Source organism: Centropristis striata, chromosome 22 (genome assembly GCF_030273125.1).
Source record: "Centropristis striata isolate RG_2023a ecotype Rhode Island chromosome 22, C.striata_1.0, whole genome shotgun sequence".
Classification (NCBI taxonomy): domain Eukaryota; kingdom Metazoa; phylum Chordata; class Actinopteri; order Perciformes; family Serranidae; genus Centropristis; species Centropristis striata.
The window spans coordinates 101627-126006 of NC_081538.1; the positions used below are offsets into that span (position 1 = coordinate 101627).

Below are 24380 nucleotides of genomic sequence, written 5' to 3' on the forward strand. Positions count from 1 at the left end.
GTTGGTGTCGTCCTGGCAGATCCACATTCCTGCAGACCAACAACAAAGACAGCAGGCCGCCTCCCTCACATACGACTTTCCTGGATTTAAATAGTCTGCTTCCTCTCACAACACAGGAGAAACATTCAGGAGCAGAAACATTCAGGAGGCAGAAACATTCAGGAGAAACATTCAGGAAGCAGAAACATTCAGGAGGAGAAACATTCAGGAAGCAGAAACATTCAGGAGAAACATTCAGGAGTAGAAACATTCAGGAGAAACATTCAGGAGGAGAAACATTCAGGAAGCAGAAACATTCAGGAGAAACATTCAGGAGTAGAAACATTCAGGAGGCAGAAACATTCAGGAGAAACATTCAGGAAGCAGAAACATTCAGGAAGCAGAAACATTCAGGAGCAGAAACATTCAGGAGAAACATTCAGGAGTAGAAACATTCAGGAGAAACATTCAGGAGGAGAAACATTCAGGAAGCAGAAACATTCAGGAGCAGAAACATTCAGGAGTAGAAACATTCAGGAGAAACATTCAGGAGGAGAAACATTCAGGAAGCAGAAACATTCAGGAGCAGAAACATTCAGGAGTAGAAACATTCAGGAGAAACATTCAGGAGGAGAAACATTCAGGAAGCAGAAACATTCAGGTTTTCAGGAAGAACTAATGTGGATGCACGCTATCAGCAATGTTGGGAAGGGGACTTTTTAAAAATAATACGTTTAGATTATTAGTTACCCTGTTAAAATGTTCTACTGTAACTACTTTAATTACTTTCTAAAGTCAGGTAACTTATTACAATGGATTACTTCTGATTGCTTATCTAGCAAATGTTTTAAATAGTTTTAAGTGCTGGTAAACAAGAACTTTACCTCAACGGGAATATTTATTAATTCATTTATTGTTCCCTGTTTTGCAACCCCAGTCCCAAAAAATATTAAGACAGAATGCATCAAATTCAGAATTCAGAGGGTATATTTATAATAAGCAAAGCAGAAAATATACTGTCTATTTACATTTTTCAATTGAATATTTGTTGCAAAGGATTAGAAAATGATCGCATTCTGTTTAATTTAAGTTTTAGAAAATGTCCAAACTTTTTTGGAATCAGAGTTGTGCATTAACATTATTCATTGTTTTTGTCAATATTGTCATTATTTATGTCACTGTATGATTTTGTGTTGATTCTTAAAAGGCCAATAAAACATTTCTCTCTCTTCTTTGTAACTGAAGTATTAATTATAATTACATTTATTTTATTATTATTGTAACTGATGTATTAATTATATTTACATTTATTCTGTATTTAACGTCACATGTCACTAGTTTCTCCAAACCTGAATGAAGAAAGCCATATTTGTTGAAACTTTCATGATATCCTGACAGTAATGCATGGGCCAAATAATAAATATTAAAAATAAAATAATGCTCCTAATGGTAAAAAGAAACTGGTTTCTAATGCAGCTGTCAATCATGTCAGTGACTCCAGCTGGTGGGCGGGGCTTGGTTGGAGGAAGCTGGTTTACAAACTTTCCAAGCAAACAGTCACTCAAATATGTTTCTGAACACATCCGAGATGCAAAATTAGTTTGATTGATTGACATGATTGACAGCCTGCTCCGCTGTGATTGGCTGTTTCCTGTCAGACTGCATTAAGAGCATTTAGAGAAGATTCCCCACGGATTCTCTGTCTCTGTCAGGATATAATGACAGATTCAACAAATATGACAAAACTTTTATAAAAGTTACAACTTTTAATATGCAACAAGATGTTAGATATATATTGACCCACATTATAGCAATGAAAGCATTAAAGCATGGCACATCAGAACTATCACCATGCATACCAATATTTATATGAATAAGCAAAAGAATAAGCTTCAATGCCCCTCAAATGTATAAAATCCATCTTAAAATCATTTCTCATAGCGTGCATCCAGTCAAGCCGCTGCGTCCTTCAGGAGGAGCAACGTGATTGACTCATCCATAATTGCATTTAAAACTATGTGCTCCAGCTCCGAACACCTTGCTGCTGCTGCAGTGCTGCTGCAGACTCACCCAACACACAGATAGAGATCAACCAAAAGAAACAAACCATTCTTACCAAAAAACATTCAGGCGCCATCAAACGACGGCTAACTGTGCAACCTGAACTCTTTTTGCCTCGTTCAGGCAACTGCGACAAAGCAGCATTTTTTTAAAAAGCTCCTGATTTCTTCTTTTTTACATTTGCAACTATTTACATTGTTTTTCATTGGTTTCACGGACATCATTTTCAACAGTAGCTAAAGCTTTAGCGATCCAGAAAACAGCGCCCCTGCTCTGTCCACGACAATGTGCAGGTACATTTCTACTGTGCGCTTGCAATCTATCCGTTTTGTGCAAGCCAGGTCCAAAGAAAATGTCCTCCATGCTCGGATAGAAAAGTATTCCACCCTGTTTATTAGCTGGCGATGCCACACAGTCTAAGTCATGGCGGCGTGCCACTCTCTATGGCTGACCGCTCTCTGGTCTCAACCACAGACTGTATATTACTTAATCGATCTAATTACAGAAAAGAAAATAAACCAGAGATAGTCGACCCCCCTCTCTGAGGCCCTCTCCGGAGTGTCAGCCCTATTTCTGACTCCGGCTGGTGTCTCTTACATGCAAGTTTAAGGGGGCCACAAGTGGGAACACCAAGGCACCTTTAAATCGTGCAGCAAAGGTAGTGCATTTAAGTTTTCGCCCACTGCCGGACATTGATAATCGAGCAGGGAGCCATCAAGCGCTCAAAAAGGTTTGAAAGAAAATGATAAACTTAGCAGATACTTGAGCAAAAGTCCATGCATCCCTTAATCTAGTAAAGTGGTTCTTTGAGGTAATAAAAAGTCTTCATTTCACTCCTTAAAAGCTCAGGATACAGCTCATCCTCCATCTCAAAAAAGGAAGTGACACATAGTTCAGTTACAGCAAGCACCAAGGTAAAGTGAGACAGGCGAAGGCTCCAACTCTCCCCGTCCATAAAAACAATAAGCAGCACAGTACATATACAAAGATAGCTATCCAAATATACATATATATATAAACAGAATAAATATTTGTGTTTCTCTCGCAGTCCATCGGTGCATATCGTGACGATGCATCTCTTTACCTGGAAGAACATCCACGTGTGCAAATGAGTGAGTTATTGCCAGTTTGTCTCATAGCCGCGGGAGGAAGTGTGTGACGGTCATGGCGGGCGTGGCCTTGTTGCCTCGCTTCACGCGGCCGTGCTTGCTGAGGGCCACGTAGAAGCCCCGGTAAACAAAAGACTCGTAGGCGTTGTAGTTGTTGGGCAGCAACGTCTCCTTGAACTTGCACTCGTCCACAAAGACTCTCTGAAAAAAAGACAGAAAAAGAGAATAAATCAGTGAGTGTCAGACAGACAGACAGACAGAGAGACAGTCAGACAGACAGACAGTCAGACAGACAGACAGACAGGAGGACAGACAGACAGACAGACAGGAGGACAGACAGACAGACAGACAGACAGACAGACAGGCAGACAGACAGACAGACAGACAGACAGGAGGACAGACAGACAGACAGGAGGACAGACAGACAGACAGACAGACAGACAGACAGGAGGACAGACAGACAGACAGACAGACAGACAGGAGGACAGACAGACAGACAGACAGACAGACAGGAGGACAGACAGACAGACAGAGAGACAGACAGACAGGAGGACAGACAGACAGGAGGACAGACAGGTGGACAGACAGACAGACAGACAGGCAGACTGACAGACAGACAGGAGGACAGACAGACAGGAGGACAGACAGACAGACAGGAGGACAGACAGACAGACAGACAGACAGACAGACATGAGGACAGACAGACAGACAGACAGACAGGAGGACAGACAGACAGACAGACAGACAGACAGACAGGAGGACAGACAGACAGACAGACAGGAGGACAGACAGACAGACAGGCAGACAGACAGGAGGACAGGCAGACAGACAGACAGACAGACAGACAGACAGGAGGACAGACAGACAGACAGACAGACAGACAGGAGGACAGACAGACAGACAGACAGCTGCAGGATAAACATCAGGACAAACGTTTCAACGTGACCTTTACTTTGGAAAACAGAGAAAGCAGGAAGCTGTAGGAGACATGATGGCTCACTGGAGCTTTTAAAGAGTTCAATTCACATAAAAAGTTCTATTTTCATTGAAGCTCAAAGATTTATTCTACCAAAAGCCATATTGCTGATCGATTAGTTTCCTCTCTAAAATCAGTATCAGCATTGGTCCCATATTGGCCAGACTGTAGAAATGAATTTAAATATGATTAAAGGGAGAAATGTAAGGAAATGAACTAAAGGCTAACAGTATGTACAGCCTGAGGAAACAGGACACATTGTAGTATTAGTCCTAAAGTTTTAATGGTTCAGGAAGTGCTCATGATCTTGAGGGTCATCAGAATCAGAATCACTGTATGAGTCCCTTATTAGTCCCATACAGGGACTAATAAGGGACTCATACAGGTTTAAGACATGTGATGTGTGTTTAGACTGTCTGCTGGGTGGATCAGCCTTTTGTTAGCAGGCTTCACCCCTGAACTTGTGTTTGTGTTTGTGTTTGGTGTGATTGGTCATATTGGCGTTTAACATTAAATTACTTGAGCATTGAATTCAGCTGTGAAACGCAGATAAAGCAGATTAGTTCATTTTTCCCCTGAGGTCAAAGTAAGTAAGAGTTTTTTCCCCTGAAATCTCAATTTCTCCTAAACTAAATATCTTTTTGTGTTGCTTTTCCATCTCACCTCAACATCTGACTGCTGAGTTTTCCAGTGAATCGCTAACTTTAGCTAGCAAAGCTAACAAAGCTAGCAAAGCTAGCAAAGCTAACAAAGCTAGCAGTGCTAGCAGTGCTAGCAGTGCTATTTTACTGGTAAGGACAACTTGTTGTTCCTAACCTGACAGACTCTTTATGTTTTTATTAATGTATTAAATGTTTGGACTCTAAAGAGAAGATGAAGCATGTCACAGCACACAATGTACACTATGCATTATATAATACAAGTTTACACATTGTAAACCATAAAATGTATATTTCTAACCACATTTGGAAACATAAATATAGTTATATCCTGTATTACAACCATAAAGTTAGGGCTGACTATATTTTTGTACAAGTTTCAAAATCAGCATCAAAATAATACTTTCTATATCTCACAGTATGATATTGAATTTCCCATTTACCAAAATAAACTTCTCAAATGTTAAATGACATTTGCAGCAATTTTGCCTCAATAACTGTCAAACATTATGATTTCAAGGAGAAACTACGACTCAATGCTGACAAAAAGATTAAACAAGTTTAGAGGTTTGATGGCCACTGTTAAACTGTTTTATTCTTTATTGTAAAATGTAGAAGAATACCGTCATTCACTTTGTTCTATTACTGATAAAAGATAAAAATCCTTCTCAAGGCTCATTAAAGGAGTTAATAACTATTGAATACATATCAAGTACAGCATTTACTGTATGTATATGGTGATACTGCACTGTGTACTAAAAACAATATCTGGTGATTTAAAGTTTCACAGAATTCTAGATTTTCTAAAATTTGTATTAGTTTTTATGATACACGTGTGAAAAAAGATAATGTACATGTCCTTCTTTGTTTAACTTATATTACTCTTTTTAGAGTTTTTTATTACTCTATTTAGAAATTATGTTTGCTATTTTTTAAAATGTATTCTTTATTTAAATTGTCAGCAATTGAAAATGTTTATTTAGCTATCAAGATAAGGATTTATTGATCATCAGGGGGGAAATTAATTAAATTGCCTAATGAGATCTTTTACTTTTGGTTAAGTATAATTACATTTATAATTTATGCATCAATAATGTATCAATGTGTTCACAATATGTAGCAGCTGGTAATCATTGGGCTAATTTTAATTACTGTAAATCCTGTTGGGTAGTAAAAGTAACTAAGTACAGTTACTCAAGTAATAAGTGTCAGGTTATTGATCATGAATATTTCCATTTTACGCTCCTTTATACTTCTACTTCACTACATTTCTGGGGCAAATATTATACTTTTTACAGTAAACGTATTCCTTAACTTCAGTTACAGATTCAGAAAATTATATAAATATATTTAACAAATGATTTAAGATGTGTTATTATAAATTAAACTACCCTGCAGTATTTTAACTAATTAAAAGCTGCAACATTGAAGTGATGTTCACATAAATGCATCAGTAATTATGATGCAGTTAATTATTTCATTGGGGTCAGTGAATTATTTATTTTCGGAATGGGTCAATCTGCATAATGAGTCACTTTTTGCAGTTTAAGTATCATTAATTGTTAATTTCTGCATCATGAATGCATTAATGTGTATGTGAGTAGTGCAGTTACTCAAGTTGAATATTTCTATTTTATGCTACTTTATACTTCTACCCAACTATATTTCATGGGAAATTATTATCAACATTTATTTAGAAACTTTAATTTCTTTGCAGATTCAGATTATTAATAACAAATACGATGAAGCTGCAACATTTAAGAGTTGTACACATATATGCATCAATAATTATGACACAGTAATATTTAAACTATTAGTGAATGACTTATTTAATCATTCTGAAATGGGCCAATCTGCATAATGACTACTTTTACTTTTGGTACTTTCAGTATACTCTAACACAATTATGATGAATGCATTAGCATTAATGTTAATTAAGGCACATTTTAATGACTTGAAATACTGCTGGGTAGTGGTGAAAGTATATTTACTCAGTTAAGTGTCATTTTTGAAGCAAATATTGTACTTTTTTTACTTGACAGATTCTAGTAAAATGAATTAAAATGTAATATTATAGATTAAACTACCGGCAGTGAATACATTTGTTGAAGTGTAGCTCTGTCTTTAAGTGATCCATGCATGAATGCATCAATAATTATGATGCAGTAATATATTACTATTCGTGAATTATTCATTTAATTATTCTGAAATGGGCCAATCTGCATAAAGAGTATTTTTACTTGAATGCAGGACTTGTAACGTTATATTAATATATATATTATAACGTAATATTTTCTGACTGTGGTACTTTGACTGGAGTACTTCTCTCCCTGACACAGAAACGCCCCAATCATCAGATATTAATAACACAACAGCGCTCATAAACCCACGGATGCAGCATGAACTCATCTTTCACTGAGCAGGATGTGTGTGTGTGTGTGTGTGTGTGTGTGTGTGTGTGTGTGTGTGTGTGTGTGCGTACCGTTCCGTATAACCTTCCCCTGCTGTTCATTGCGACAAACAGCTGGCTGCTCACCCCGAACATGCTGATGACTCCTCGGTCCACGGTGGAGATCTCTATCAGACCTGCAGAAACACAATGTTAGACACATGGAGTCACAGTGGAGACTCCACGGGGACACAGTCAGGAGCTGGCCTCTGCAGCAGGGATGGGTGTAACCTTGCAGGTGCATTGCGACTGGATGATGCTCTCTGCTCAATTAGCCCGCTTTGGTCCCCTGTTTGCAGTTTAAACATGAGGGTGAGTGTGGTTTACAGCGTGCTGAGTGGGGACTGTGTGTGCTGCAGGGACGCGGGGTAAAAATAAGTTAGCGGCTAAACTGGTCCAAGCATTCATGTCGTGGTTTTGGCTTCGCGCTGCACGGATGCAGGCTCAGGACTCTGTTTTTGCTTTGGGAAACTTTCAACCATGCCGACACTCTTATTAAATATCATGCAGAGACAAGCGAGCCGCGCTAACTTTTACACAGCCTGCGGGGAGGGGGACACTCTTTTTTGGGGTCCAGTGCTTTGCCGGATGCAGACTCACTGTATTGGTTCTCACTGTGCGCTCCGCTGATCCTGCCGTCCGGGAGCACCTGCAGGTGAAACCCAATGCCCACGTTGCAGTAGAGCCGCCGCACTCTCTTGATGCCCTGCAGATAGTCGCTCTCCCAGTTCAGCTCCGCTCTGCCCCCGTTTATCCCCAGGTAGGAGCGCGAGAACAGCGTCTCCCACTTCTTCTCCAAAAAAGTCGCATTAGTCCTGCTGGGAAGCGGATAAGCCGCAGCGACCCCCCAGAGAGAAGTCCACAGAAGAAGAAGTGCCGGCAGCGTCCAGAGCGTCCTGGTCCCGCTGGTCCTGGACATACTGGGGACGCACCTTAGCGCAGTGGCCATCCAGCTCACCTTTGGGGCACGTGGTCAAAGTTACCTGCCCTAAAAATGCAACTCTTCTTATTGTTTGTCCTTTGGCATGGTGCTGGTGAAGGCTGGTTGTGGGATCAAGGCAGATCAGGGCCCCATAGCCCGGGATCTGATCCGGGATCTGAGCAGAACGGGGACGCGGCGCGGCGGAGCCTGACTTGGTGCCGATGATCATCTTTCGCCGCTGCTGCTCGGAGGTTCACACCACTCACCGCAAAACCAGCTCACCTTGCCCCCCCTGCTCACATCCTAATGACATCACTGTGACTTCACTGCACCCCCATCAGGAGGAGGAGGAGGAGGAGGAGGAGGAGGAGGAGGAGGAGCAGGAGGAGCAGGAGGAGGAGGAGGAGAGAGTTACAGGACCCCAGCAGCAGATCTGATAGGAGTGATGGGGGGTGCTCCACCTTCACATCAGCGTCAAACAAGCCACAGAAAGGAAGAACACGCGTTTCCTGTGATGCCTTTCAAAATAAAACCGTTATCTCTGTGGCCGCGTTCCAACTCTGGGAAACATCAAACGCTCCGTGAGTCGGTGCATCAACATACATTTAAGGTGAAAGCTGAAAAAAACGCTTCCATAGAAAGCAGGAGCAGTCAACAATGATGTGAATTGACTTTCATCATTTTAGAGCAATACAGTTATCAATGTATAAAAAACCTATTAAAACAAAGTCCTAAAATGCAAATGAAAGTTTAGTAAATACAAATGAATTAAAAGCATTATTAAGTCATTTTTATTCTTTAAAAAAGCCTGATTTTTATTGGTGATATATCATTTTGCCATCCATCGTTCTCCATTGACTTTGTATATAAAGGAGAAGCCTCCTTGACAATTTGCTTTGCTTTCAAAGGCTACAGTGGTGAAATATACTACCAACAGGTCAAAGAAGCCAGAACTCAGTTTTTTAATAAACTGCTGAACCGAAAAACAAACTTTTAAGAGGAAAAGTGGATTCAGACGTGAGATATCAGCAGTTACGAGTCCTGAAACTCTTAACTTTTAGACAACTTTGGGTTGAAATGCAAACAAAATGTCTGTTCCTTACTAAAACTATTAGTTTTAACTATTAAACATATCATCAGATTATTTTAGCACTCTGTGTCTTCCAGCTTTATGTTAGCAAGCTAATGTTAGCTTGCTAATATCTACTTGAAAGTTAATGATTTTCTGTTTTTTTTATTTTAAAATCTTACTTCTGGGTTCTTAAACTTGTTGTTAGTGCATTTCACCAGCAGCCTTTGACAATTTTGTCATTTTTTTGCTAATGGACAAAATTGCCAAGGAGGTACCTTATTTTTAAAAAGAAGTCAATGGAGAGTGATGGTTTAGGATTTTGAACAAGAAAGATGATGTTTGTGTCCCGTTTCAAGAAAACAATCAAGGTTGACTTATTTTAACTTAACAGTTGGTTTTGTTGCGTGGTTGTTGTTAGGTTATGAAACATCATAATCACATTTTCTTTCCCTAAACCCAACCAGCCTAAACTAAACCATATAGTTCCATTTCAGGTGGTATGTGCATTAATATTTAAATTATATATTAATTAATTAATCATTTACCTCTGTGTAATCACACCTATCGGTCCTTAAACGTGGGTAGTTTTAGTGTTTTCTAATAATCTCATTTTCATATCAAACACATACATTTACAGATAGATTAGTCTACGAACTGACATAAAATCTAACTCAAAGGAATTCAGGGTCCCGAATATTTGCCCAAGTGCTTTTATTTTGAAGGTATTCTAACCTATTTTCTCAGTCTTCCTGTGGCTAATTGTGGCTGACCTGACACAGCTCTTCCTCACATGGGAGACCTGCAGGGCTGTGTGTGTGTGTGTGAGTGTGTGTGTGTGTGTGAGTGAGTGTGTGAGTGTGTGTGTGTGTGTGAGTGTGTGTGTGTGTGTGTGTGTGTGTGTGTGTGTGTGTGTGTGTGTGTGTGTGTGTGTGAGTGTGTGTGTGTGTGTGTGTGTGTGTGTGTGTGTGTGTGTGTGTGAGAGTGTGTGTGTGTGTGTAACTTTCATTGGCATTGAGCAATCATGGGATGGATGGATGGATGGATCCTGTGTCCAGAACCCAAATCGGGACGGTGGTCATATGTCCTGGCAGCCTGCTGCCTTATTTAGAAGGAAGGTGTAAAAACAGTCACAGCCAGTCAGAGCAGTCCTGTCTGACACTTCCTTAGCTGTTTGTTCAGGAAGTTTACACAACCAGATATTTTGCCTGGTCAGATTGCGCGTTATTATTGTAAGTAACACACACCGCAACTATCAGAAAAATATAACCTGCGTGATTCAAATGCATGGCATGGTTTGGCTCCAGAAATAAACTGGGAAGTATAAGAAAAGCTGCAGTCGATGATCAAAATAAGGCAGAAATTCCAATTCTACTTTAGAAAAAAGACAAATTTTGGCCAAAAATGCGGAGCCAATAAAAATAAATGTGAGCTGAGTGTTCATCCCTGTGTGCAGGGTGCTGGGAGGAGATGGAGGCCCGGGGGAATTCCCGGGACGTCACGGAGCTCTGGGGCCCCGAGGTGCTATCTGCTGCCAGGGAGCTGAAGCCCACCGTAGCAACCACACAGGCCTGTTGCTGGTAAACAGCAGCGGCAAGACAACCATAGTGGAAAAACAACAAACAAACAAGACATTTCACATATCCTACAAGGTCAAAATATGCAGAAATGTTCATACATGTTGAGTCATTAAAAATAAATGTGCAAGTACATGTTTTAATAAAAATAATGTATGTAAAACTATGATGAATCCATAAAGACTGTGCAGCATGTATGAAGGAACCTTTTGGACCGGACAGGACTGGCTAATTAATGATTTGCTGAGTAAGCACATGACGATGCAACCCAAGGCTGAATAGACAAAATACAGAGTTATTGACAGAGTGTGACTTCAATCAATGAGAGTGGGCTCGTTAATGAGCTGCTGAGCTCCTCACATTCATCTGATCATTCTCTGATACTGCACAACAAGACATCATTTATTATTAAATATTCATTTACAGTCATGGAAAAATTAGTAGCTGATATCTAGCCATTTCTCACGGTTTTGTTGATAATGATTTGGTTATTATCAAGAAAACCACAGAAAATCAAATGAAACTCTTACTCTTATTTTTTGTTGTTATCATTATATTTGTCATTGATTGTTTGCAGCGAGGAGATGGAAGTGACAAACATACGGTCGGCTGATTCACCGGCATCGGCATGGCATTTTCTGTTTGCTGACTCTGGTAAACCCAAAGCTAATGCACATGATTAAAACAATAAACGGTTAGAAAGACTCTAGTTTCACACCACATAATTCACTGAAAACATAACATGATCATTTATATCCATAGTTGAACTTTTGATAGAATGTTAGGTTCCACAGTGACATTAGGAGACGATTAGTTTTTTCTTGTGATTGACTAATGAAAGCTGCAGGCCTGAAGGTGAAACTGGACTGTAAATGAACCACTGAGTCACAGAGGGAGCTGGAGGGAAAGTTGCCCACATAACACAGCAAATTGATTTTGCCTATACAGACTGGGCTTGCCTGAATATATTAGAGCTGAAGTAGAAGAGCAGAAACTAGAGTAGAACAGTGTCTGCAGGTCTCTATTGTCATGTCAGCTGTCTGTGTTGCCATTATGGGATCTATTTAGTGCACACACACACATCAATCAGAAAACGGAGCGGAGGGAATAGCCATACAAACAGCTTTTGTGCATATTACCAATGTGTAAGTAACTGGATACAGGAGGATGCAAAGCTCTTTCAATTACTGTTTTATTAAAGTGGGCTTTAAAAGACGGGATTGAAGCAGCAGCTGGGGGATTTCCCTGGAATGACAGCAGAATGGCTGGCATAGATGGCAATGGGCAATAATACTCAGTCTGTATGAAGAGACCACCAAGGCTGCAGTGGCCTTCTCCTGGAGTTTAAATATTAAAGTCAAAGCAGTTAGTAGAAAATGGATGAGATCCTTTGCCTCAGTAAGAAAACTTTACATTCATCAGGCAGCAGTGATGCTGATGCTGTGATCGATCGCTAACAATCGGATTTCCTTGGATCACCGGAGCAGTGGCTTGTAAAATAGTAACGGTGCCACCCTGAAAGCAGCTCCGGGCTTCTGATTTTTGCTGAACAAGCTGATGTATAATTCAACAGCCAAAAACTGCACTGCTCTTTTCTTATGCTGCTTTTTGAAATTGGTGACACAGTAGAGAAGCAGTGAATCCACTAATGCTAACTGATGTGCCTTGTTATAGAACATATGCAGAAGCTGAGATATATAAGGAGGTCTGTCTTTTCTTCCTTATTATGTGTCAAACTTTGAGCTGCACAGAGCAGACAAAGAGCAAAGGGAGTGTTCCAGTAAAAATATCTCTTCAAGGGTACAGCTTGTGCACCTTGCAGAGAAAGATGTGTCTGCTGCTAAATTGGGTGTAGAGTGACTCAGGGAAAACAAGAAGCAAGGCAGCGTGACTTTTACACTCATTGGTTTACGAATCACAACCAATGACACAGCAATTTTTATGTTTCTGTCAGAAAGATACACGGCATGCAGGAAAACAAACACAGACCCATCTGTCATCCAGCTTAGTATGGACGAAGCATTCAGCAGAACCTAAAGGTAGATTTAGAGAAAAAGCAGCACATACACCTCTAAATGTGTCCAGCAGCAACCAGAGCAAAGGAACAGTTACTGCATGTTGTAAACTAGAATTACCGCCTCGCAGTTTCATGTCGCCACCAACCAGCCAAGTTACAGTTTACATCCATGTCTGTCTAGACCTGCAGACTCATACAGGAGACAATGCTGTTGCAAAGAAGCTACAAAATGCAATCTTCAACACAAAGATCTCTACAATCACCACATTCTCAAGATTAGAGTCACCAATTCAGTGTCCAAGCAAATGATAAATATGGCTACAATCTCCCTTCTGCCCCTGAGTCATGGTGCTGAATAATGGCTGGAAAAGTGATTTTGAAGGACAGTATGATGTCAAGTTTCCATGTTTGGATTGTCAGGCTCATATGACGCTAAATTCAACATAGTTGGATTTTTGACTGGATTGGGCATTTGAATGTACATTGTTTTCCAATGAGGGCATTTTGTAGACCAAAAAAATTGATTAATTTAGGAAATATGTTGCTACAATTAGAAATAATTCCTTTCCTGAATCACATTTCGTGCTAAAGCCGAACTTTATAAATGACACATCTCATTTCTTTTTAAAGTCATTTTGTCATCAACAGACGATCAGACCAAGCTCCATGGAGGTTGAAAGAAATATTGTCAGTTGTCTAAAGAAATAGTTTTAGGGAGCATCAGTGTATAATATGGTTGTAATGCCTCATTTTCCGTCTTCCTGGGATCACCTTCAAATAGCAAAATAATCACTCTAATGTGAAGACCGCACCGATCAAATCCTGGAGCTGGCAGCAGTGAAAGAGTAAAAGCCGGCCGTGCACTCTGAATGATGATGAATGCCTCACATCAGGCCATTGAACTCCATTTAAGCTCAGTAATCTCAGTGCATCCCGAGAGAGCTGAAAGATGTGAAAACGCCTGTTTAACAAGACGTGATCAAAGGTTCTGGAGCCTCACATGCTAAACTGTTAGCTCAGCAGGGTTGTCAATTCACAAAATCCTGAGTCTTAAAAACTGGTTGCAGTTCGGTTTACAGGGCAGATTTGAGGCCAGTTGATTCAGGATCCATTTATACCATTAGTGTTGTAAAAACCTGCCAACAAATCCATTATATCAAATTAATTTCTGTAAACAAGTAGATATATTTATCAGTGTTATTAAACATTAGAGGAACAGGCTTCCTGGAAGTATTTCTCTCGGATGTCTTTTATTTTTTCCTCTCTCCACTGTATCAGATATGAGCTATGGGAACATTGGGAACATTGGGCGGAGGTTTGGTCCGCACCACGTTCTCGTCGTAACCAACTGTTCCCTCGAGGCCGACCTGGCAGACTGACTGGAGGCCACGAGGAAAGCTCTGTTTACGCGGTCACCATGCTGAAAAGTGGGACAGTTTGGTTTATGGCGGTAGGAAGAGCTAGAGATCAGAGGGAGGTGTCAGCTGCTGAGTCGGCAGCCGGTTCCCCCTGGCTCCTCTTCCCTCTCTCCCAGGAACCCAACACCACCAGGCCACCAGGACCGCCAGGAGAATGTGAGGAATTCTCTCAACACATTTGCTCGCTGCTTTGCACGTTCTCACCCTATGGGATGTAAAGAGCGCCGCCGGCCGGAGGATGCGACCACCTTGCTCCACGGTGAGGGTGGGCGAGAGGCGGCAACGAGTGGAGGATCAAGGCAATTTGGCTGACGGAGAGCAGAGCGAGAGGAATGGCACACTGCTGAGAGAGTGAGTCATCCTGGAAAGAGCTGCTGTCATTCGGCCAGCACAACAAAGATCAGATCATTTATTTTAGTCACGGCCCCTGCTGGATGAAATCTAAACCCACAAGGAGTTGATCAAAGGTTCTGCCTGTCCTGGAGAGCAACTGATACTAAATGAGATTCAAGAATGATCTAGAAGAATCAGTGGCAAGTTGTGGTTGACCCAGAATGGTTTCCTTCTGCCTTACGACTTTAAACCTTTGTTAAAAATATTACAAAGAGATGCATCATTTGAAGGCTAGCAAATATTTTCATAATCATATAATTGTTGATTAAAATGAACAGATGAATCACTGAGCCAATAAAATATGAGTTGATAGAGAAAGATGTCTGTAAAAAAGAAGTACATGTCTTAAAGCCATAATTGCGTCTATTAAAGGGGAACATATGAATTATTTAAATGGGACCCACAATTTTTGAAGAAGATGAAAAAGTCTTGTTTTGAAATCCTGCGAGAGGTGATTTGTTGCCTGAAGACAACCGTGGAAATGAGAGTAAGAGTTTGTTTTGTTGGGCAACAGAAACCACAGCTGTTTATTTCATCCAAAACATCTTCAACAAAAATATTCATTATAATATTCATGGTTCATTTCTGAAGCATGCCAACAACATGTGGAGCAGCAGGTTTGATAGGGACCGGCTGGAGTTACTAATGGATCCATACATTGGACCTCGCAGGCCAGCAGGTTTACGGCTACTGCCAGCCAAGAAGAAGAAATCCCACACCAGAGCACTTTTTCTCTGCTGCAGGTTATTAGCTAAAGATGTTGTGTTGACCTGGCATTAGTTCACACTAAAGTCTGGCACGATAAAGGCAAAAACAATCACTCAATAATCCAGCAGTTGATGCAAAATATCATCAGATTCCTGCCTGATTATAAAACATCTATAAGGAAGAGTTGCCACAGAGGATGACATTGCAGCTATCAGCTGCAGCGCTCTGGCTCCAAACTGGAACAATTTCAAAAACTGTTGTCTCCATTAGTCATTCGGACAAAAAGCACCGGAAAATAGTGTCCAGGTTGAAAAATGCTGAAGTTCCCCTCTAAGCCCTATTTAAGACTTTTTATGATTATACAACATTTCAAACAACGGCCTTTGTTATAGTCACAGGTCTGTTACACTAAAGCAATAACTCTCTTTACTGGTGCAGACAAACCAACTAAACACTGTCTGCAAAACTGGAATAGAGATGCAAACCCAAAAGAAAAACACCATGTTTTAAAAAAAAAAAGATAAAAGACTTGGACTTCAAGAGGTTTTTCGATATGTGGAAATATCGCTTTAACACTGTCCTTCTCAAGAACGCTGAAGGAATACAACAGTAACCCAGGTACTGGTACTGGTACTGGTACTGGTACTGGTAATGGTAATGGTACTGGTACTGGTACTGGTAATGGTACTGGTACTGGTACTGGTACTGGTACTGGTCACCCAGTCAAACAAGCTCGCCATTGGTGGAAAACTTTGAAAAAAATCCTATTTTTCCATTTCCACCGGAATATTTATAGAAAATCCATTTGTATTATCTATGCAAGCAGATGAGGAATATTGTGTTTTTTGCATGAACATAGTTAGTGTCTCATGATAACGGGGAGTAATGAGGAGTAATGAGGAGCTGAGCAGGAGAAACTTAGTGACAGAGAGCCGGAGGAGCACCTGTTGGTTCTAATACTGTATATGTTATAGTTATGATTATATATATTTCACTTGTAATTTTATATGACCACTTAATAAGGAAATGTCACATTTTTGTGATGAATTTGTTGGTGTTGACAGATCAATGGAAACAACATCAGACTGATGAAGATAGTGGAAATGTTTGGTGAGTAAACTTAGTGAAATGAAGAATGTTTTAACTTTGATGATTGTCAGAATGACCAAAGAAAGTCCAAGTTGTAGAAACTTTCCTTTGACTGGAGAGAAGAAAAGCTCTCTGCTGCAGCTGCAGCTCCTCCATGAGGACAGCGCCCTCTGGTGTCCAGCCGCTGTCAGGACCTCCGGCGCTCTGAGGACGATCAGTCACTGCATTGCAGCAGTCGGTGGATTCACCTGGATCAATGCTGCTTCACTTGAATTAAACACATCTTCCTGGAATATATATTTAATGTGTTTACAAAACAACATTAGCTTCATGTGATGCATCATGTTTTGTCCAGATGCTCAGCTAAACACAGTAAATAAAACCGTGTCATCCTCTGCAATGCAGGTAGTGTCTCAGTGGAATATTAAAATAAAATAACCTCATCTGATTATTAATGGACCACTGAGTCTATGGATTATTATTACTTTCTTTAGTTGTCTTTTGGCTCACTCACTGATTACTTTTTGATTCTACAGTGAAAAGTTGTGATTCATCTTCACTAAATGTCCCCTGAGCAGGATGACTCCATGTGAGTTGCTACAGTTGCTACAGTTGCTCTGAGGTGTGTTTTTCAAAGATGGCCGTGTGTTTTGCACAGAGTACTTTGTGGGAAATGCACAACACAGAATCTGATCCAGCGGATCTCTCAACAAACGAGGCAGCAGTGCATCCCAGGCAGAAGTCAGCAGGTCTCATGTGCTCGTGTCCTTTCGCCTGCGACCTCGCCGTTAAAAGGTCGTCCTAATGAGACGCTCCCCGTGTGCCCTTCAAGTGCTGCTGGAGAGCAGGAAACAATGCTGCGTTACTGATGCTATTTTGAATGTGTCACGGTGTAAAAGTGGCAGCGTTGAATTATTGCCGGGCCTTTGATGCTGTTTTTATCTCGGCTGTCTTGTCAACAAGTATAATCACGCTGCAGACTCCTGATATTTCCAATAACGCTGCTCAGAAACACAAACAGCAACGTCATATCATGATGATTCAGCAAACAGGGATCTGTAAAAGCCTTTTTCTTTCTTTCTTTCTTCATATGGCTTTGCTCTACTCTCTTGCAATAACTTTCTTACTGTTTATATCAACACCTGCAGTTCGAGACACAACCCTAACCCAAAGAAGATGGGTAATAAATATAATAAATAATTTATAAATAATAAATATAATAATAATAATGGGTAAACACTAATACAACTTATATCTGCTATACTATATTACTATAGTAATATAGTATAGCAGATATAACTATCTAATGCTCAGACTGGGAAGCTGTTGTACATATATTAACTCATTCTGAATTTGATGCATTCTGTTTTTATTTAAGTTTTATACAGCATCACAACCTATTTTGGGTGTAAATTTGAAGTCACGAGTCACAGCTCACAGTTTGAAGGGTTTTTATTTTATTTTAAATTATAATAAATGCAGCAAAACAGGAGGTAATACCTTCTTTGTTGCATTTTCCACTTCCTTGTCCAAACCTTGCATCTACATTACCTACAACGCAACAGTTTGGTCCCGGTCCCGAGGAGGAGCACTGGAATTTGTAGCCAATTTGGCACAGTGGCCACACCATGTAATTACAACTTCCGGGTCCATCATGTGATGCCAATGGGCCTAAAAATACCTTTTCCAATAGACTTACATTGTGAAAGAAATGTCTGCAAATCAGTGGATCATTTTGTTGGATACATCAACTTCAAACTTTCCAGTACAGACACTTAATATTACTCAATAATCATGAAGTTCTAAAGGTTAAAAGATTCTTTAACAGCTCCTAAACATACACACTAAACTTCCAAGTTGATCAGATATACGGTGCTTAACCTTATATATGTGCTGAACCTCACCACCACAGGCTGTTTGGTCGTAGCTGCTGTGGTTGTCATATCACATGTCACATCAAAAAGCATGCAGCGATTGGTTGCATGCCAATCGCTGCATGCATGCCAAATAGTATTGTTTAAGAACTATTAAAAGGATCAAATTCAGGTATTGTTTGACTGGAGATAATCATTGTTATGTTATATTGTCACAGCATTTTAATTCTCACATAACAAATTATTAATATGAGAACCTTTCCCATCTCTACCACCCATCCCATATAATATATATATAATATAAGGCCACAACATGCAACAACTGCTTCATATTTGGGTTCACAGGCCTCAAAGGTTGTGAGCTGCTGCTCTACAGACTGAATACCTTTAAACACTCCGCTCACCTGCAACATGTTAAACAATCACAGTTACTTATGTCAGAATCATTTCTGTATTTCTGGGGGTTATGCCGTGTCGTCCATAAAAGCACTTGTCAGCCTAAGTTTGTGCAGCCAGAAGCCAACACTAAACTCTTTGTGATTGTTCCTCCGGTCTTCATCTACCCTTGCAATTAGCTTTGTGGCTGCCGCGTGTGTACTCCTCCAAAAAAAAAAGAAAAAATTCAGTGAAAGCATGCACTTAAGATCAGAAACTCTTAAAAAAACAAACTCCGGAAGCCACTGGTTGACAGATGTGTCTGCCCACTCTGGTTCTCCGGTGAAGCCGTGGCTGCTGCGGCGGTGCTGTGGTCGCCACTAAAGACATCTGAGCGAGGACATTTCTAGGTTACAATAACAACACCACATTGACAGCAAACGCCACCGGATATCCGAAAAACTCATCAAGACAAATATAGTGGGAGGCTTGTAAATAACTGCTACAAAACACTGATGAATTGTCTCATTGACAGAGCATTTTGTCTTCATGAAACGCTTAAAATACTCCTATTATTTAGCATAATAACACACCGTTTATGGATAGAAAAATGGAACAAATTACCTATTTTTGAGTGCTTTTTAATCAAATATATTTGCATCTTATTCATGCAAAACATAGGAATGTCTGCCCCCTAACTAAAATATGTGAGTAGTGAAGAAGCAGTCTATTTTCTCTTTGCTGTGCGTGGAATGTAAATAACAACAGTGCAGGAACGACCATAGAAGGACCGCGGCGGAGAGAACTACCACTCATACATAATGATGGCATTCACATCAGTGGTTGAGGGGGAAAACTGCCTCCTGACCACTTCCAACTAACAAGCACAAATTAAGACCACTGATGACCTCACAGCTGCCAACTAGGCCAGTAAATCCAGCTGGATGTCTTATTCTAAAATAGTCTGGTAATACTGCCTGCTGGTGCCACGGAGACAGTCACGGGTTGGTTCATATCTCAGAACACAACAGGTGGATATCCTTTAATATTTAGATCCAGAAAAACAAATTAAATATGTGGCAAGTCAGTAAGCCACAGAAAGACTAGCTTCTTATTTATTTACTCTCCTAATAAATCACACTGTATATGTACTTTAATTCTCCAGACTCGTTCCTCTACTTCTCACCATTAATTACAGTTTTTATCAGTTGCTAAAACTCTAAACCCTATTAACCAAACGCTCAGTGGCCTGAACACACTGACTCAATCAATCAATCACTCTTAAAAACCAGAAGCGCTTTTCACCTGTTTGGACACAACGAACCAACACGTTTCCATTGAGAAGCTCCGTGCTGCAGAATGGGGACAAGAGTCAAACACAGTTAAAGAACTCAACAACTCAAACTGATCAGACTGATGATGGGATATAACAGGTCAGAGAGCTCTGAGGCCCTACGATGAGAGAAACCTGAGAGGAGCACTTCCTGTGAGAGGAGGTGGAGGAGGTGAAGGAGGTGGAGGAGGTGGAGGAGGTGAAGGAGGTGAAGGAAGACAAAGATCAGTAATATCTGATGGAGTCAGAGCTTCTGTGGTTTAACATGTTCTGAGCATGAAGAGAACCACCAAACATCAGAAGATTCATCAGAATCTGAAGGTTCAGAGAAGAGAACAGCTGATTACCTTCAAACATCATAGTACAGTCTGTAAATACTGACAGCAGTTACTGTAAGACATAATATATACTGTATATACTCAGTATACTGTAGGTAAATACACCACTGTACTACAGTATAAATACACCACTGTACTACAGTATACTGTCAGTAAATACACCACTGTACTACAGTATACTGTCAGTAAATACACCACTGTACTACAGTATAAATACACCACTGTACTACAGTATACTGTCAGTAAATACACCACTGTACCCAGTATACTGTAGTATTGTAATGAGGGTTGGTCTAACTGTTTAGTATTTCATGTATATTTTTATATAACATGCATTTAACCTCCAGTGAACATTGACCATGTGTTTCTCCAGATTCTTGTCCTGAACATTATGTTTTCTATGTTTCTATCAGTGTTCAGTGACTGCTCAGTGTTTTTAATACAATTTGACAACTCAGTTCAGTTTTGAGCACAGATTGAACTGTTTTCAGGTGAAAGTTTGGTTTTGCTAGAAGAATCTGAGGTTTTTAGAGAAAAGGAGAGCAGCTTCCAACAATGTGTCTCTGTAACAACTATCCACTATATTCTTTGTGATACTACGACTGTATTTCATTGGCTTTTTATTATTTATTCTATTTCTAAGAACATATCATATTTTATTGCAGTTGTGTATCATTTGAATGCCATTTAAGTCAATATGAAATAAGTAAATAAATAAATATGCCAATGAAATAAACCCTGAGATAAAAATCAATGAGGAAAATAATACATAAATATATACTTTTATTTAAAAAAATGTATTTTATACAGGGACATCGTTTAGACATTACATTGATTTTTTATTAATAATAATAATGTGTATTTTTTTTTATTAAACTTGTTTACCTGTCGACACTGTGGTAATTATAGGTTGTTTGCATTCATTTTATGTCTATTAGTAGCTGTGTTGCATCTATTTTTGCCTCGTTTTCCTTAATTTAGTCATTTTGTGTCTATTAGTAGCTGTGTTGCATCTGTTTTTAGTTGTTTTATGTTTCTTTGTGGTCATTTTGTGTCACTTTCTTCCCATTTTGGGTTGCTTGTAGTCTTTTTGTGTAAATGTAGCATCTCTGTGTGATTGTTTTGTGTTTTGTCTGGTAGTCCCGTACATTAAGCCATCCATAAGTACTAATGTATATGAACTAAATGGACAATATGAACTCATTTTGAACATTTAACATCACAAACCAAAAATATTTTAACTCTACTTAACAATTTTCACTGCACATATCTTTTACCAGAGTCATAAACTGGGAGGGTATTTCTACTTTTAGTAATGAAAAAAAAAAAAAAAGCAATACATTCTGTTCTGCACGTGACTTTGTTTGGGAACATACAGCGTGAGAGTGGAGGCGGAACACAAAGTAAATAATATCCAGTTCCAAATGTGGAAGAAAGGTATAGATGGAGAAGATAAATAAAGGGACAGTTACCTGAAACAGATTAATATGATGAAGTTTAACAACAACTATTCTGTCTGGAACATAAACATCTATATGTGTGAATGACAGCTGGATGTTGTGACCGCAGTGTTTGCATGGCTGGATCTGATATTTTGGTCCAGCTGGAGGAGTGGAGGAATGTGACCACACCGTCTTCCTCCCTCGTCTTCCTCCTCGTCTGGTCCGAGCTCGCGGACCATCACACCCCCTGAACGTCTCGCTCCAGGTTCACCCAGTGACAAACCGCAGCCTCCCACTCACCGGCTGGAAAATGACAACCTTAAAAAAACGGAGCGATTTCCCTTTCAGAGGTCTTCAGAGGAGCCGGGACGGTTTCCGCCCGGAGAGTGGGCGACATGTTGATGTCAATCAGCAGGTCAGAAGCTCTGAGATCTGAGCAGGAACCAGACTGCTGCTGCCACCTGCTGGAGGAACTACAGACCACACAGCTACAGACCTGCAACACAACAAGCTACAGAAACACAAAGTCAAACACTTCTTCCATTTAAAACCTCGTCCGTTTAAAGGTGCAGTGTTACATTAAAGCCCTGCAAACAAGTTTTCAGCCGCTGCAAATATCTGCATTGAACAAAAACCACCTTTCACTTCATCATAATGTAGTTTCAGGTGTGTGTGATGAGCCCAAACTGCTCAGAAAGATGTTATTTGATGTATATAAATAAAATGTATTAGTATTGACAAGTACATAATTAATATGCTATCTCTCTCAATATACTGTATGATTTAAATAATTACTATGAATTTGTTTCTTTTTTTAAATGACCAAACATATTTTTAGAGTGTTGTGTTGTTTATTGTTCACTCAGACTTGGTCTGGCAGCTGCTGCTGGAGGTGTGGACCGACTTTAGACTCTCTTTGTCTCAAAATGTTCCTTTTTTTAATGCTGGCAACAGGAAACACTGTATTTACCAGAAGAACAGGAAGCACAGAGGCACCAGGTGGAACCAGGTAAACCACTGATATTAGTTTGATATTTGTAATTAAAACTATTCATTTATGTGATGCAGCCTGACCAGTTCTGGGTTCCTGAGGCAGATATTAACCATAAACTAACAATAAGGATTAAAGTTGGTAATAAGGGAGATGAACTGATATTTACAGATGTAAAAATAAACCTGTGTTCTCTCTGCTGGACAAACTGTGATGAAACACGTTCCTAAACGTCCTAAACATGCAGAATATCTGTTGCATATCAGCAAACATCATGCACATATGAATATAGTTACAGTAAGCAAATAATGAACAGTTGGTTTCTCATGTAAAGTAAATAACAAGCAGGCAAACTCTTTAAAAAAATATATACTATTATAATACTTATAAACATTAAATTAATTTAAATAAACAGATAACTTTGTTATACGTAGTGCACGAAGGGTAGATAATCAAATTATACTGCAGGGTTACAGAACAGTTATGGATCAGAAATTTAAATTTTAAGAAGTGTTTAAAGGGTTTATGAGTCCAGGGTTCTAATAAAATACTATCAGATACTGAAATACTGTTAGTATTATTACTATAATACTATTAGATGCTATGCTCGAGCTTGTCCAATATCAATGTATATTTGTATTTATAACTGTTGTATGGACAAAAGAAAAGGGTGATGGGGATTTTTCAATATTGTGGTACAATTTTAATTTCCCATAAAAAGCCTCATGGGTGTAACAAACACTTTAAATCTTCTAGAATCTGTCATATTCAGCTTTATGCTTCACATTAACTCATTAAATCCCTAAACGACGTATACTCAACACCATAGACATATATACATATATACACCATATATATGATGGTGGTCATGTGACTGAGACAGGAAGTGACTTCTCCATAATGAGGCTGTTACCATCATAGACATATATACATATATATATACATATATATGTCTATGGTTACTACAGACTGTAACTATGTAACTGTGACTGGAAACAGAAATGTGAAAAAGTAGCTAATTTCAAAAAGCTTATTTTTTGTTACGAGACTAAGCTTAAACCCATTTAACAATTCTAATCTGTTAGTAGGGTGTCCTTTATTGCATTTAACCTTATTAGGGTTGTTTTTTATAAAATCTATTATTGATTTATTTATTTTTTTTTGTTACATAAAAACAAATCTGAAAAAATAATTTATTGTTAAACAGCACTATTAACGTCACAATTTTAATATATGTTGTGGAGATGCAGAGAAAAAGGCAAATGTGTCTAGTTTATTTATTTTAAAATGATAAATATCATAAAAATAAACACCATAAATGCCCAATGTGACATATATGTAACATTACAGATCTTTGACATTTAGGGGTAGTATTTTTTTTTTTTTTTTTTGAAACATCATAAATGTGTTCTCTGTGGTCCAGTTGGTCTGTGGTATCATTTTCTTTCAAGGATAAATGAGTCTGGCTTCTTATGGGTTAACTATCTAGATTCAGGTTTGTTTTATTTGACGAGTAAAAAAACAATTAATCATTTAGCGATATATATATATATATATATATATATATATATATATATATATATATATATATATATATACCT

General features: G+C 39.2%; 1 protein-coding gene across 1 annotated transcript; it reads right to left on the reverse strand.

Annotated features, from left to right (window-relative positions):
• Window positions 1-2982: 2982 nt before the first annotated feature.
• On the reverse strand, window positions 2983-8332 carry LOC131960767 (fibroblast growth factor 6-like). Its single transcript, XM_059326038.1, has 3 exons — window positions 7834-8332; window positions 7267-7370; window positions 2983-3350 (listed from the first exon to the last, which is right to left on the reverse strand). Exons 1-3 carry the CDS (start codon window positions 8180-8182, stop codon window positions 3174-3176), a joined length of 630 nt encoding a protein of 209 aa, XP_059182021.1. The 5' UTR covers window positions 8183-8332; the 3' UTR covers window positions 2983-3173.
• Between the last annotated feature and the right edge of the window lie 16048 nt (window positions 8333-24380).

What these genes read in the sequence shown, in the direction of transcription:
- LOC131960767 (XM_059326038.1), bottom strand. Translation starts at nt 8,182, where the DNA reads ATGGCCACTGCGCTAAGGTGCGTCCCCAGTATGTCCAGGACCAGCGGG. An exon ending in GCACAGTGAGAACCAATACA is followed by an intron (nt 7,371 to 7,833) that starts GTGAGTCTGCAT and finishes GTGTTTCTGCAG; the next exon opens with GTCTGATAGAGATCTCCACC. An exon ending in GGGGAAGGTTATACGGAACG is followed by an intron (nt 3,351 to 7,266) that starts GTACGCACACAC and finishes TCTTTTTTTCAG; the next exon opens with AGAGTCTTTGTGGACGAGTG.